At 46.5% G+C, this 15,004-nt stretch overlaps 1 protein-coding gene across 1 annotated transcript in view; it reads right to left on the bottom strand.

The window, feature by feature from the left end:
- Nucleotides 1–9,598, bottom strand: part of LOC146058672 (cell surface glycoprotein CD200 receptor 1-B-like) — a 34,376-nt gene extending 24,778 nt beyond the window's left edge. Inside the window, exons 1-2 of the mRNA XM_083170936.1 lie at nt 9,399–9,598; nt 1,613–1,915 (exon numbers count right to left, since the gene is read on the bottom strand). Coding sequence (XP_083027062.1) covers nt 1,613–1,915; nt 9,399–9,489 — 394 coding nt within the window. The 5' untranslated portion in view covers nt 9,490–9,598. The remainder of the gene's footprint in view (nt 1–1,612; nt 1,916–9,398) is intronic.
- Between the last annotated feature and the right edge of the window lie 5,406 nt (nt 9,599–15,004).

Below are 15,004 nucleotides of genomic sequence, written 5' to 3'. Positions count from 1 at the left end.
TACACATTGTGCCTCACACTGTGATGTCCATTACACATTACGCCTAGCACTCTGATGCCCCTTACATGTTACACCACAGATGATGATGCCCATTACGCCTCGCCATGATGCCCATAACACATTATTTCACACACTGTGATTGATGCCCATTACACATTATTTGACACACATGATGCCCATTACATATTATGCCAAATAAATGCTGCTTACCTAGATGCTCGTTGCTAGGAGTTACATGCATGATGCCAGGGTATTCATGCTTGTTGCCATGGGGATTTCATGCTTGTTGCCCAAGGGGGATTACATGCTCGTTGCCCTTGGGGGATTACATGCTCATTGGCCAGCGGAGGATTACATGCTCATTGTCCAGCGGGGATTACATGCTCATTGCCCAGGTGAGGGTTACATGCTCATTGCCCAGGTGGGGGTTACATGCTCATTGCCCAGGGGACCTACAGTGCCCCGGGAGACGCAATCATAGACACCGAACTATGTACCAGAGCGGGATGATTTGAGCTGGACCTGCAGGGATTATCTGAGAAAGATCTTTGTTGGTGGCACAATCCAACCATGATCTGATCCGGCTCTGGGCATGGAATGCTATCACATCGGTTAAACACTCCAGCTCCCTGGTGGCCAACTGCCCCCCAACACCAACAATGCTGTATGGAACTGCTACCAAATTATATATGAAACAAACAAGAAGCATTTCACTGTAGATTTAAAATACAGCCGCATATATAACATGCCTCTGTCATCCATATAATACACAAACACACAGCACATGCATATATATGCAGCCAAACATATCAAATACATGTCAAATACATACATATATACGCATACACACAGACACATACAGTACAGCTCCATGTTGCTTATGTCGGCTCCTCAGCACCGCTGGCATGTTTCATGCTGGTGCACAGAAGGACAGGAGCACAGTGTGGACAGGTGGACGGACGGCTGCTGGTGCCTGATGTATGCGGGCTACTTCTCCCCTTTCCCCCTTCTTACCTTCAGATAACCGGGGACATTTTTTCAGGAGAAGGAGGCTGCTGTACATAGGCGTGCGCAGCACATTTTATTAGGGGGTGCACTGTCAAAGTGGTGTGCCTAGCACCACCTATTGGGCATGTCTAACACCGCCATTGGGTCTGTCTAACACCGCCAATCAGGCGTGCACTCACTACAATATAAAACGTCTCTCAGCCACACCATTATATCCTGCCTGTTTCAGTTTTAATCTTCTAATTACTCTGTGTAACAGTACATGCAAATAATGTCAAAATCATATCTGAATGACACAGATATGTAGTCATATGACAATGGTGTAATACAATTAATAATGCAAAACACACATAATTGATTGATGGACGCTTATTTTAATGCAATACAGGTCTAAAAAGCAAAAGTCTTTGGAAAAAGGTATTGCTGGTATTACTAGCAGCAATAAGTGTGCGGGTGGGGGCTCAGCATTAGGGGGTGCCTGTGCACCCTTAACACTCAATGTGCGCACGCCTATGGGTTGTACATAGAACTGAATTGTACTGAGTACAGGAGTTTATATAAACTCAGTATAAGAACAATAAAAAAGTACTATAAGATATCTCACCTAATACTTGTAGCGTAACTGTGCTGATATAAGTCCCTGTCCGGTTTACAATCTCACAGGTGTAATTTCCCTCATCGGAGACTGTGCTGTTTTCAATCCTGAGTGACACCTGGTTTACGCTCAAGTGCACACGCATCCGATTGCTGCAGTCATTGTATGTTTGGTTATCATCCCTAATGAATGACATAAAACAGGGCGACTGGTCCAGGCGGTGGAACTTCCAAGTGACCATAAGTAACGTGACTCCCGGTTGGTGCTTACAATCTAGAACCGTGTTGTTTCCAGCAAAAACAGAGAAGACCTCTATAAGAGAATGAAAAAATATATTTTTTTTTAGATCACGCCTTTTTTTATTCAAATAAATGATAAACATAGTAACAATAAATAAAATAAATCAAACAACTTTTTGAAAGAATACTAAGGGCCTTATTCAACACCGCATGCTAAGCAGTGGTCACTGCTTAGCGAGCGGTTTAACGCTGCCACCACCCAGCCGAACGTCCGCCCCTCCCGTTGCCGAATCCCCTCAGTAACATGCGAGGGAATGTGTACGAGAGCACATCTCCTCACATGCAGCTGGTAGCAGGAGAAATTATTCGATGGTGGCCGGTTGGTGAACCCCTTACATTGAGTGCCCCTTTAATTCTATTTTCCCCCTAGAGTTCTACCCCAACTTCAACACCCCCTACAGTGGGGACTATTACTATGCCACAATTTGGACCAGCTGATTCTTTGCGGCTCCATTGTGCCTGCCCACATTGAAATGACCCTTCCAAAATGGCTGCCTCAGAGGAGTGAGTTAGTAAGGATACTAGAATAGGTGGTGACCATTTTGGTAGAGACATTCCTAATGGGGGCCAATAGAGCGGAAATTCCATGACAACGAGTAGAACCCCTGAGGGCGGGATGGCAGACCCATGGCTGCCAAGGGAGGGGGGAATTACCTGACAATGAGCAGAGACCATTAGTGGGGTGAGGGGGAGGATGGAATATTTGGGGCATTGGGCGCCTAATTTAAAGTAACGCAACTAGCCCTATCATGATAACATGTTAGCTGCTTCATTAACAGATGTGGAAATACATTTCCCTAATTTCAACAATGTTTCCTTTAATTTAGTAGCTCTCTGGAGACAGATCTGAAATACTCCCTCCCTCAATTGAACATGTTCAGATGAGGGAGTCCTCGTTAACGACGTTCTGCTCCCCCTGCTGTCTAAATTGTCTAATAGACTAAATTGAGATTCTCCTACATAGTGTATTAGAGTATTATATGTTTTTTTATATTGTATGTGTACCCATCCTAATTTATTTTATTCTTGAGTCAATCAAAGTTAAATTTTAACTATTTTCATCGGGGGTATTACCCCAAAAACACAGCAAAACCAATATTTTTGATTAGGAGTTTATTTTCAATATTAACGTAATCCCACATCATACTTATTACATTACAATAAATCAGTCAATTAAAGAGTTCCACAACAAAAAGAGAGTCTTTTTTCTCCTTCTTTTGCTAATCTTTATTCCCTACCACATGTACACACAGACATTCTAGGGTTAATTTTGTTAGGAGCCAAATAACATACATGTATATTTTGGGAATGTTAGAGGAAACCCACGCAAGCACGGGGAGAATATACAAACTCCGCACAGGAATCGAACCCATGACCTCAGCGTTGTGAGGCAGTAATGCTAACCATTACACCATGGGTCTTCAAACTGTGGCCCTCCAGATGTTTTGGAACTGTCCCAGCATGCCCTGACAGTTTTGGCATGCTCTTATAGGAAAAAATGTGGCAATGCATGCTGGGACATGTAGTTTCACAACATCTGGAGGGCCAGATGTAATGCATGGGTTTGAAGACCCATGCATTACACCATCTGAGAGACTATCCCATGCACTGAGATGTGTTGCAGAGAAGCTCTGGGCACCTGATTTCAGGGAACCTCCTGCCAGTCACGGTGATGTCACAGAGATTCATCCGCCCACAATGTGCCACCCACAGATCAGTTGGTTTATGAGACAGCACAATTGCGGTGCGGTGTCTCACTGTCTGCCTGTAACTAGTGGTTAGAATACATGATAAAATATTGTCACATCATCAGGTATGACAGATGTGGCTTAGGAGAAGAGGCAGACACAGAACAGTGAAACAGCAGCAGTGTTCTCATGGGTATGGGTCATTAGGTCACCAGCAACTACGTCGACAAGCATTTTGTTGACACCATTAGGTCGACATGCAGTAAGGTCGACATGCAGTAAGGTCGACATGGGTAAGGTTGATATTGAAAGTTTTTTTCACCTTTTTTTAACCCGAATGTTGACACAGTCAACATAAGCACTCAAATGTACCACTGCGTCCCCTCGCATGGCTCGCTGAGCTCACTATGCTTCAGCCATTGTGCCTCGCTGCGCTCACTATTTTATTCTTCCACCACGCCCTAGAGGATGGTAGGGCATGAAATACCGCCTGTCGGCACATGTAGTGTTGACATGGACACCGAAACATACCACCGCTTCCACTTGCATGGTTTGCTGATCTCGCCATGCTTCGGGCACGCTCGGCACACTATTTTATTCTCCCACCACGCCCTAGTGGATGGTAGGGCATGAAATACCGCCTGTCAGCACATGTCGGCTCAAAACAGTAAAAAAAAAAACATGTCGACATTTTGACTGTCGACCTTCCCCATGTCGACCTAATGACCCTGTCGACCTAACCCATATTGGTGTTGACCTAATGCTTATCGAGCTACTTGCTGGTGACCCAATGACCGTATCCCATTGTCACTGGGAGTACCACCACCCACCCTGCGTCATTGCACCTGCATGTGGCTTGAACAGAGCTATAAAGCTTTCACTTTTCTTGCTGGTTCCAGGGTCCCACCCCCTCGACATGATGTCGCATTTTTGGGGGTGTAAATGTTACTTGTGTTTTTTATTTATCTTGTCATTAGAATTTAGCATAAGGATGGGTCTTCATTTCTTTCTTTGTTTAAAGAAACTATCAACATTGATCCAGTAGTTGTATCTCTTGATAATGCAACTGACTGGTTCATTGCTAAATAGCAGAAAATAAAATTCTATAAAATGTTTAGGGTTCTGTCACGGACCCACCTGGTCGCCTCCTCAGATACGTCAATCTGAGCAGCTCCGGCCGTGACTGGGGTTCACTTTGGACACACGAGTCACCTCTATGAGGTACGCCGCCACCAGCAGGCTTGAATTAGTGCTTTCGAATTGTGCAAGGACGCCTTGCTGCTCCTGACCACACAATACAGTATAAAAACAAAGGTAATGCTGACCACTCTTCTTTGGCTTAAAAAGGTCCTAAGAACACAAAACCAGAACTGGGAATATGTATTATTTATTCCTAAAAATACTACAGAGCTTTAAGTGATAAAAATGGTTACAAGATATTACAATGATTTTAAAAGTACACACATTGATACAACTCAAATAAAATAAAAGGGAAAAAGGACAGGACTGTATCTAACTCCCAAGTACGGGTCCTGTAGTGGGGAGGGGGGGTTTCCACAAGAAATCTCCGGTCGCTTCCAGCCAGTTTGCTGTTCCCCCAAGTAGTAACACTCAAATATTGACAAGAGAAACAGTTATACCTGCAGGCTCCCTCATCCCTCCCACCCTTGGGATTTTGACCCTTTCCCTGCTGGAACTTATCCCTAGATAATGTATCTTCTACATGCAGAATTCGTCTGCTGTTTTAAAAGTGATTGATACCCAATCCTCAAGTGATATGCATAACAGACAGGCTTCACTGATAAGAGATCTGCACTGGAGGAAGGAGACAATCTCTAACCTCTCTTCTGGACCATGGTGTATGAGGGGTCTCAGATCTTATCTGACAATTTAACTTCAGAGGATTTATACAGATGGTCACTCTGAGGGAATACAGACCCAACCTCCCTGGGGGCGGGATGTATCAACATACACCTCCGCCCTTCGCACGGCAGCCGCCGCGATGCTACCGCATATGTACTAACATATGCGGCCAGCATCGGGCTGCGGTAACGGAGACCCCCGCGATACCTGTGATGTTGGCTGCGGGGGTCTCCGTCACCTCCTGGCGGCTGCCAGCGTCCCCCTGTGTCTCCTCCTCCCCCCTGAAGCCGGATGTCCTGCCGGCTGTGACACCAGGGGGAGGAGATGATCACAGGAGGACGGGAGGGGGTGGGCGCGCGGACGTCGGACGGCGGGCGGCGAAAGAAGCCCATAGGCTTCTATAGGGTATCGCCACCCAGAGGGTGGCGATACCCTGCCTAGCGAAAACGCTGCGGACGGGTATTGATACATAGGAAAATGCGGTAAAACGGGTGTTTTACCGCATTTTCCCGTTAGTACATCCCGCCCTGGGTCACCAATAGTTCACCAGTACAGAAGAAATACATTGATTTCACACAAAATAATAACAGGAGGCATGCTTCCACGAACAGACTACATGAAATGCCTTCTTCTGACACATAATAATTGGAGGCATGATTTATTTGATCCACCACCTGATCGGATCCTGACAGGTTCAATTAAATGCACCTATGATTAGGTTTACCGTAATATCTCTTCAACCAAGGACCATCATGAATTACACAGGTTCAGTGGCTGGCTGACTTCAAGCCTACGTTTCACCTGGTTTTAATCAGCCATGGAACCTGTATAATTCATGAGTGTCCTGGTTTAAAGGAATAACATGGAAAGCCTTTATTTAGAAATGATTTGTCAGCTTCACATGACTTAAATTGGAAGATCACCCGACCAGTTGTATGCTACATAAATAAGGTTCAGTCCGGGTATTCGTGGGGGTTTGGCTGCTAGAATCTCAAACTTGGCAGAAACATGCAGCTCATTTATAAATGCACCTTAAATAAGGACTGTACTGCCCATGTGTGCACCCAGGTTCTGATGGTGGCAGTCTTGCACATGTGCATGCGTGGATTTGTGCAATTGCACACCCCTGTTCAGATGCCTTTGGCGGGTATCACACTCACATGTTACTGAGGGGATTCCTCCGGCCTGTGGGAGGGCACGCATTTGGTGGGTGCTGTTTGAGGGCTCACTAAGCAGGGAACGACCTCTGCTAAGCGACCCTCGCTGAATCAGGGCCCATGGTCCAGTAACTGAATGTAAGGCATGATATTATATAACAGCACAAGTTACGTCACAAACAAGTACACAAAGGAAAACTTATCGCACAGGAGAGTGATGAATAAGATACTAGAAAAGGTGGACCCCTGATTTTTAGTTACAGGTTTAAATGAAACCTAGGTTGACGGGGGTGTGCTACCACTGGACATCTATATATATCAAGCAACAGGGTTTGTACAGAGACAAAAAAAGAAATGTCACTGTGTGGTGCACCTAAGAATTGACACAATAATACGTAACTTTTAATTGGATAACTTTAAAATTGGTAGCGAAATAATGGACACACAATACACAAAAACATATATGACACAGACAGGTGTTTTAAAAAGGGTACTGATACCCTCACGACGCTGGGCCCCCAATCCCAATGAAATTTATGAGAATGCTTTTATTTGTGTACACATAAAATGCTTCGATGTTTTAGCAGTAACTTAGAGGCAGATGTATTAACCAGCGTTAAGTGCAAAAATGCACTTAACGCTGGTTAACTGGGGGGGATTACGTCTATCCTAATGTATTACTAGCGCACCTAACGTGCGCTAGTGACAGCCCGCCGAGTTACGCTCGGCGGGGCTGTCCCTGCAATCCCCCCCAGGGATTAACGGCCGGGGCGATGTATTAACAGCCTTGAAGGCGTTAATTCGCCCCGGCCGCTTTGCCAGCTCAGGGCTAGCGTTGTCCTATCCCCCACTATGGGGACAACGCTAGCCCTGCGTCTGGCTTGGGCTGCGCTGGAGATCTCGCGGTTTTAGCGAGATCTCGCGCATGCCCAGTAAGCCGGGCAGGGGGGGCGACGGCGAGTGCGCATGTGCGGGGCGGCGAGGGAGCCGATAAGGAGAGCCGTTAACGCTGGGCATAACGGCTCTCCTTATCGGCTTGGGGGATGTTAGTACATCTCCCCATAACGTGTGCCCGCTTCTCCTCGTTATGCAGGAGAAGCGGGACGTTATGTCAGAAGCGCAAAGTGGGGGGGTTAGTACATCTGCTCCTTAGTACCTAGGACGTTCTCCTTAATTAGTGGAGAATTGACGGGTATGATACCCGGTCTGATAGGTACTCACGGCTGTTGTGCGAGTGATAGTATATGGATCAACTCACACAATTTTTACAGTTTGAGTGCTGGTTAATCTCGAATGCACTCTGAATTACCACAGTTATAACACCAGTCCTGCCCCCTGTAATAAGTGTGGGTCTAGGAAAGGTAGTGGTGCTCTGCAGCAACGCTAGTCTGACCCGCTGTGTGGGATGCGGGTATGAGCCGGGCGATGGCGTCGGGTAGCGGTGTAGGTAACTGCGCCCGGTGGGAAGTACCGAATGCGGCTATGTTTGATGCCGCAGACGTTCCCACTTGCCAGTTCTGATACAACACGGTGTTAGTGCGCAACACACCGTGTCTTGCCCTGGTGAGATATGCCAGGTATCAGATCGCCAGAGCGTGCTGCAGAGGAAAAATACTTTAAGCTAAAACAGATCAAAATGCATTTATATCAGGGAAGGGAAGGGGGACACAGATGAAGTGTAACGGTCGGCGTACGCTTCGCCAAGGAGCTTTTTCAAGACAAGTACACAAATAAAAGCATTCTCATAAATTTCATTGGGATTGGGGGCCCAGCGTCGTGAGGGTATCAGTACCCTTTTTAAAACACCTGTCTGTGTCATATATGTTTTTGTGTATTGTGTGTCCATTATTTCGCTACCAATTTTAAAGTTATCCAATTAAAAGTTACGTATTATTGTGTCAATTCTTAGGTGCACCACACAGTGACATTTCTTTTTTTGTCTCTGTACAAACCCTGTTACGTCACAAACAAGCTTCAGCATCAGTCATCTCAAGAACAATTCAAATATCCACTATATACTATACGCACATATGTGAGGGGTTGGGATCGTTGGGTCTACAGCAAGTTGGTCAACAGTCATTAGGTCGACACCGTTAGGTCGACATGGGGAAAGGTCGTCATGGTTCTAGGTCAACATGGGACAAGGTCGATATGGGTTTAGGTCTACAGGTCAATAGTTCTACACAAGCATTAGGTTGACAGTCAAAAGGTCGACATGGGCTTTTTCACTGTTTTTTTTACCCGAATGTCGACACAGTCAACATTGACACTGTTTGCAGTGCACCGCATCGCTTGCTTCAGGCACGGTGCCTCGGTGTGCTCGGCACACTATTTTATTCTCCCTCCATGCCCTAGTGGATGGTAGGGCATGAAATACCGCCTGTCGGCACATGTCGGCTCACATAACAGTGAAAGACCCCATGTTGACCTTTTGACTGTCAACCTAATGCTTGTATCCACCTAATGACCTATCGACCTAAACCCATGTCGACCTAGAACCATGTCGACCTTGACCCACGTCGACCTAGAACCATGTCGACCAAATTGCTGTAGACCCAATGACCGTATCCCTATGTGAGTATGGTAGTCTTCTCTCTTTTTGTCATCCCCCCCATTGATTGAGCTAGACATTACTACACATGTGAATCTTTCCTTTTATTCTCTTTTTCATATGAAACCTCATTGCGAAAAATCCAAGAATAAAAGGAAAGAACCCACCTCACGGACAGCGCTTTGATACACCACAAAACCCTTAGTTATTCTATAACACAAGGATTCCGAGACTTACCTGCCATAACCATTTGTATGTGTAGCAGTATTAGTAGCCTCAGGATACAGCGAGTCTGGCAGAGTTGCATACTGGATTTCTCAGTCTTCATGTACAATGGGTATCACAGCGGAGACAGCAGAAGTTATGCTGCATTTCTGCTTATTTTCCATCAACTTAAAAATAGTTTCTTATTACCCTGCTCCGTGCAGATAAGGCTGGTGGGCTGGAGAGGGTCCTATCGTACCGTCCTGTTCTAGCTGGAAGCTTCCTGCGTCTTTATTTGTAGTGACACAGAGGAAACTCACTGACGCAGACTTTCAGTGACTTGTGATGTGTTGTAGATGTTGCAGTAGTACCACAGTGGTGTGAGGCTCACAGCGTGACTCTGAGGAACACCTGTAGAATATCTCACTTACCTTCATAATATCAGCCACTGTGATGTGACTTGCAGAAAGTCTTCATTTTTTTTCCCTTTACATTTAACTTTTTTGTTCAATAATTTAGAAATGTAAAATTCTGTAAATATAAAAAAACATTTTGTTGACTTTTAATTAAAATACCATATAGTGTACATTCACTTATATCTTTTGATTAAGTTTGGCAAAGTTGATTAGCTTTAAAAAACTTTTAATGGACATTTCTATTGATTTATATATGTGTATAAAACAACATTGAAATGATGAGTATATGATTAGTTAAAGAAAGAGAAATGGTACAATGGGCCTGATTCAGATTCAATTGGCGACTTCGCCGCGGGGACCGATGGTGCGGCCCCGAACATGCGTATTGTCGAATGTACGCGTGTGCAGGGCCACTGTGTGAATACCTTCGGAGACTATCACAGTCACTGAGGTGTTGGCACAGAGGGGGCAGTTAGTACCTATAGGTACCACACCTGCTATAGGTACTAATTGCCCAATCCTGGCTTGTATAGATATTATTATTATCAAATGATCCATCTCTTATACCGCTTTCACACTGCCAAAACATTGACAGACCCGGAATTTTTAAACGGTATTTAAAACGGGTCTGAGCCTTCACATTGCAGTAGATTACGGTTTTAAATACCGTTTAAGTATCATTCACATCAGTCACCCGTTTAATCCCCTGAACACGTTTCAGGGCAGAATGCAGGGGACAGCCTATCACAGGTCTGTAATCTGTTGTTTTTACTAAATACCGTTTCAGAGCCATTCTCACTGCATAAAAACGGCTCTGAAACGTGTTGAAATACCGGTTATCTTTAACCGGTAAATCAACTCTGGCGCTTTCCCACTGCAGCCTTAACCGTTTAGAAATGGGAAAAAACAACAATATACCGTTTAACAAGTGCGGTGTGAAAGGGGTATTAGTAATATGAGTACATTGCTCTAATAATAATAATATATATTTTTATATTTATTATTTTTTATATATTATTTTATATATTATTTGATAAATAGTATATTTAATATTGTTATATCTACAACCAGTTATTTATATTGTGAAATTTATTAAAAAATGTTTTATTTGTTATCATTGTGTAATAGTGTAACTCTCCGTACCAATGGCCATGTTCCCAAGTAACAGAAATGACTTATTTCTATATTCCAACAGTTCTTTCCTATATCTGGACCCAGGCAATGTAGTGTTGATGTTGTCTGCAGGCTGTGGCACTCATTCTGATCTGCTCGGTAAACTGCGAAGCACGCAGCTTACTGAGCAGTTGTTTTGCCACCCTGCCGAATCGCCCCCTCCCCCTGCCGCCGGATCCCCTCACAACCATTCCAGGGGATGTGTTATGAAAACCCATCCCTCTCATGTGCCCACGGCTGGAGATATCATTTCTCCAGGGCTCGCAAATATAAGTCAGTGTAGACTGACTGGCCAAACACAGGGCGGGCTGCTGGGGTCATGTGATGTCAACAGACCGCCCCTAACACAACACATCATGCTGCCATTTACATGGGAACGCCTGTGACACAGCTGCTTGATCAACACTTCCTAACTGATGTTTTAATGTGTACATTACATACGTAAATATGGGGGGGGGTCTGAGTACATAGAAAACCCTCCCCCCCCCCCCCCCCCCCGCCTGCCAATCTATTGGACTACCTGTCTGCCAGCATAGCTAAAACTATAAATGGTTGTTCATCACATAGTTTATAACTATCGATGGTTGGATGCAGAATCACCATCGATGGCCCTCCCTACACATTGCCTCCTAGTACAGGAAGACAGGCTGCTGCTGGGCTGACTGACACTAGAGGGAGCTAGTTGCAGAGACAGCGTGCAGCTCCTCCAAGGCAATGCTCCATGTGACTGTACTGTAGTGCACTGTAGCGGAGAGACAGCAATTGTTGTTTTACAAACCAATAAGGGCCAAATGGATCAAGCTTCAAAAAGTGATAAAATGGAGAGTGATAAACAGCCAGCCAATCAGCTCCTACTTTCCATGTCACAGGCTGGGTTTGAAAAATGACAGGTAGGAGCTGATTGATTAACACTCTCCAATTTATCACTTTTTGAAGCTTGATACATCTGGCCCTAAGTCTTTTAAGTTTTGTTTTTAGATCTGAGTGTCTCCAAAAATGTATAAAATCATGTAACTTTGACCTGTTTCTTTCCCAAGTGTATATTATTATTATTATTATTATTATTATTATTATTATTATTATTATCGGTAACATTAGTTTCCAGTCATTTCCCACCTCACCATATAGACTCCTGAGTAAAATGGTGCCTGAAATCAAGGGTGAGGTGTCAGCTGGCTCCCTATCACTTACCTGGAAGGTGGGTGACTTACTGTAACTCCAGCAGACATCATGGCATTCCTGCAGGTCTATGGCAGCTGCACGTTGTTCCAGAGTTCAGGCCTGCTCTGTCTCCAGCACTTTTCCCTCCAGTTCTGTGCACTGGATACAGCCATCTTCGATTGTCTGTTGACCATCATGCCAATCGTGCAACAAAACCCAGTCATGTGATCCTGGCTGCCAATCCCAGTGCAGCAAGTGGTATAAAAGGACTTCCTGGTGCACTCACAATTTGCCAATGCAATATTGGACATATCCTAAGTCCTATTGCTCCAGCGCTCTAGATTCTCTCTTGGAGTGCTGTTCCTTATATACTCTGTCCCACTGCAGCTGGGGAGCTGGTGGAGGGCTCAGACACAACAGTGCGCGTGAGCGTCTTGGTCACGCGTGCCTAGGGTTGCCACCTCACTCTTCATCAATTCCTGGAGATGCCTCCCATAATACTCCGGAAAAGGGTGTGTGGCTTATTCAAAAAGTGGGAGTGGCCTATTCGAAAGAGGGCGTGTTGTTTAATACAGATAAAAGCAAACATTCACATTGTGACACAGAGAATAAGCCGAAATTCACATTGTGACACAGAGAATGAGTAAAAATTTCACATTTTGACACAGAAAATAAGCTGAAATCCACATTTTGACACAGGGAATGAGTAAAAAAATTCACATTCTGACACAGGGTGCCAGATAACACATATGCCCCCACAGTGCCAGATAACACACATGCCCCCACAGTGCCAGATAACATACATGCCCCCACAGTGCCAGATAACACACATACCCCCACAGTGCCAGATAACACACATGCCCCCACAGTGCCAGATAACACACATGCCCCCACAGTGCCAGATAACACATATGCCCCCACAGTGCCAGATAACATACATGCCCCCACAGTGCCAGATAACATACATGCCCCCACAGTGCCAGATAACACACATGCCCCCACAGTGCCAGATAACACACATGCCCCCACAGTGCCAGATAACACACATGCCCCCACAATGCCAGATAACACATATGCCCCCATAAGATAACACACATGCACCCACAGTGCCAGAAAACACATATGCGCCCACAGTGCCAGATAACACAGGCGGCAGACCAGGGGGTGGGCACCGCTGGCAGACCAGGGGGGGCTGCGCTGGCAGACCAGGGGGGCAGCGCTGGCAGACCAGGGGGGGGGGCAGGTGGCAGGCAGGGGGGGGTAGGGCAGGTGGCAGGCAGAGGGGAGGGCAGGTGGCAGGCCGGGGAGTTGGGCAGCGCTGGCAGGCCGAGGGAATGGGCAGCGCTGGCAGGCCAGGGGTGGGCAGCGCTGGCAGGCCAGGGGTGGGCAGCGCTGGCAGGCCGGGGGTTTGGCAGCGCTGGCAGGCCAGAGGGGTGGGCAGCGCTGGCAGGCCGGAGGGGTGGGCAGCGCTGGCAGGCCTGGGGGTTGGGCAGTGGTCATCTTACATGACAGCAGGCAGGCGACTGGTCCACCATCCAGCAGCAGCGTGGTGTCCCTCCAGTCCGTCCACTTCCAGTAGCAGCAGAGAGCGGAGGTGGCGCCGGCAGACTTGCAGGGTAATACTCGTGAGATGAGGACATCATCATCTCGCGAGAGCGTCTGTCAGGCTGCGGAGGCAGTCCTGGCAGGCGCTACCTGTAAACGTGATGGGGGACGCGGAGAGGGGCAAATAGGGCAGGGAGGCTTTTTCAGACAACCGGATTCCGGGAGAATCCCGGAATCCGGGAGACTGAAAAAGTCTCCTGGAGGGTTGCCACCAAAATCGGGAGATTCCCGGAAAAACGGGAGAGGTGGCAACCCTACGCGTGCCCCCTTCTGTTGGATAGTGCGCAGTGTAGATTGGCGATTCTATCACCAGAAGCAGCTCCGTTGAGAGCATCTATAGTTTCCTCTGCTCCACCCTTTGTGCTTTCCTCAGTTTGGCACTCGTCAGACAGACTTTGACAGTGCCAATTACACCGGGTGTGAGCTGCCTTTAATTCGCAGACAGAAGTGTATCAGAAACAATGTACAGCGGTTGGTTAGTCAGAGGCAGCATGTGACTGTGATCATGAGTGCTGATTGGTGGCAGGACTCCTCTATCAGTCTGGCGCACACAAGGTCAGCCCCGCCTCTCTAAAATAAAGGGAGGTCCCTCAGACCATGAGGCCCACCCTGCTCTCTGCACTGGGCCATTAATCTGGCATTGCTCAAATGGTCTGCGAGAGGGCCAGGGCATAACTCATTGCTTGTCTGGGCAGCAATGGGCCCCTTAATCCTCAGGGGCCCTGGTGCAATGCACTTGCTGCACCAATGGTGGTACTGTAGTGCAACATTGTCAATGTCACCAATACAGGACGATTGCATTATGACCATGTCGACATGAATGCCAATAAAATATATTACCCGTTAGATTTATATTAAACATCCCGAAAGCTGGTTGTCTGGTCTGATTTGTTATCATAGTGAACAGTGATCCCAGTACTAACCTCTCTGAGTATGCTAATGGTTCTTCCTACACACGGGGAGATTTCTCTAAGCAGTCTGTCGGGATTTCTTAGAAAATGCCCCTACATCGCTCCGTGTGTAGGTGCCATAGCGATGTGCGGCGCTATCACCCGGCAATTAATATACAGCATGCTGGATAAATCTAGTCAGATCGCGGGTCAGGGCCAGCAGTGTTCTCACCTGAGAATACTGGCAGATCGCTGAGCACACAGCGCTGACACATCTCTCTGCAGCGCTGTCTGCTGAGCGATCTTGCTGAGCGTTTTGAGCGATCTACATTGCTCAGATCGCTCAGCAAAATCTCCCTGTGTGTATGCCCCATAAGGGTCCTGCTTACCATGA

The sequence above is a fragment of the Crinia signifera genome, chromosome 2 (assembly GCF_055691185.1).
Source record: "Crinia signifera chromosome 2, ASM5569118v1, whole genome shotgun sequence".
NCBI lineage: Eukaryota > Metazoa > Chordata > Amphibia > Anura > Myobatrachidae > Crinia > Crinia signifera.
The sequence above is the reverse complement of the archived record's forward strand: the minus strand, read 5'-3'. Positions and strand labels throughout refer to the sequence as shown.